The sequence below is a fragment of the Macrobrachium nipponense genome, chromosome 13, assembly GCF_015104395.2.
Source record: "Macrobrachium nipponense isolate FS-2020 chromosome 13, ASM1510439v2, whole genome shotgun sequence".
Taxonomy (NCBI): Eukaryota; Metazoa; Arthropoda; class Malacostraca; order Decapoda; family Palaemonidae; genus Macrobrachium; species Macrobrachium nipponense.
Window position 1 is genome coordinate 92,457,158 of NC_087206.1, and position 995 is coordinate 92,458,152.

The following is a 995-nucleotide window of genomic DNA, read 5'->3' on the forward strand; positions in this document are numbered from 1 at the left end:
ACCCAACAGACACAACACCCTCCCCAAACGAGCAATTTGCTTGTTAACTATCCATCCACACGAACACAAACAAACTAACCAGCCAACAACGAAAACAGCCGGCCTCTCTCTCTCTCTCTCCCGCCCTCTCATCTCTCTCTCAGTCTCTCTCTCTCTCGTCCTCTTACAAAGAGAACCTTGAGAACATTGTCAAATGCAAACTATCATAACTCCTCCATAACGACTGATTGAACAATTTCATTTCAAAAAGACTGTTATGTCTTTTTTTTTTCCCCTTTGCAAAGTTTACTTCAACAAAATTCTAATAAATTGCTTGATTTAGGAGGAGTTCTTTTAATGTCATTTAAATGTGTCTTGTGTGATTTTGTTTTTAGTCTACATTTACAGTCTTATTTCTTTTTCCACCCGAAATAAGGCTTTTAGTTATCTACTAAGACCAAAGTTGCATTATACATACGAATAATCAGGAGAAATTTCCTTCTCCTCTTTTATTTCCAACATTCCACTTAGAGTGAAACAACACCAGTTTTTCCGACAATTATTCATACAATCACATGAAGACAAAACAGAAGTAAATGTAAGGTTGGGATGACTTACCTTAAATCACTGCTGCCAAATGTGTTTTTACCAGGAGCCATGTCGTGAAGCATTTCTGGACTTGGCATACCGAAGTTCGCTGGGAGGTTGCCATAAGGATCTGACTTGCTGATCCTCGCCCCCAAGCATGAACATCCTAATAGAAAAATTAAGAGGATAATTTACTCAATATTCAATTTATCATAGAGAGTGGCAATTTTCCTTAGTTATATCCTGTTTAGTTTTTACTATTCATATTTCTAAAAGAATTGTGGAAAATCCTTCAATTAGAGGACTGATTCCTTACATTAATACCATACTGACATTTTTCATAATCTAAGGACAGCAAATCCTTGGACTGATGGCATTGTATCTTCTGAGGTGATCTTTCTTCAAGAAAGTCATCGAAACAGTTATTA

The 995-nt window shown here is 36.6% G+C and overlaps 1 protein-coding gene across 1 annotated transcript in view; it reads right to left on the reverse strand.

Annotated features, from left to right (window-relative positions):
* Nucleotides 1–714, reverse strand: part of LOC135225212 (pentraxin fusion protein-like) — a 74,359-nt gene extending 73,645 nt beyond the window's left edge. The window contains exon 1 of the mRNA XM_064264523.1: nt 598–714. Within this exon, the coding sequence (XP_064120593.1) occupies nt 598–665 (68 nt within the window). The 5' untranslated portion in view covers nt 666–714. The remainder of the gene's footprint in view (nt 1–597) is intronic.
* Nucleotides 715–995: the final 281 nt, after the last annotated feature.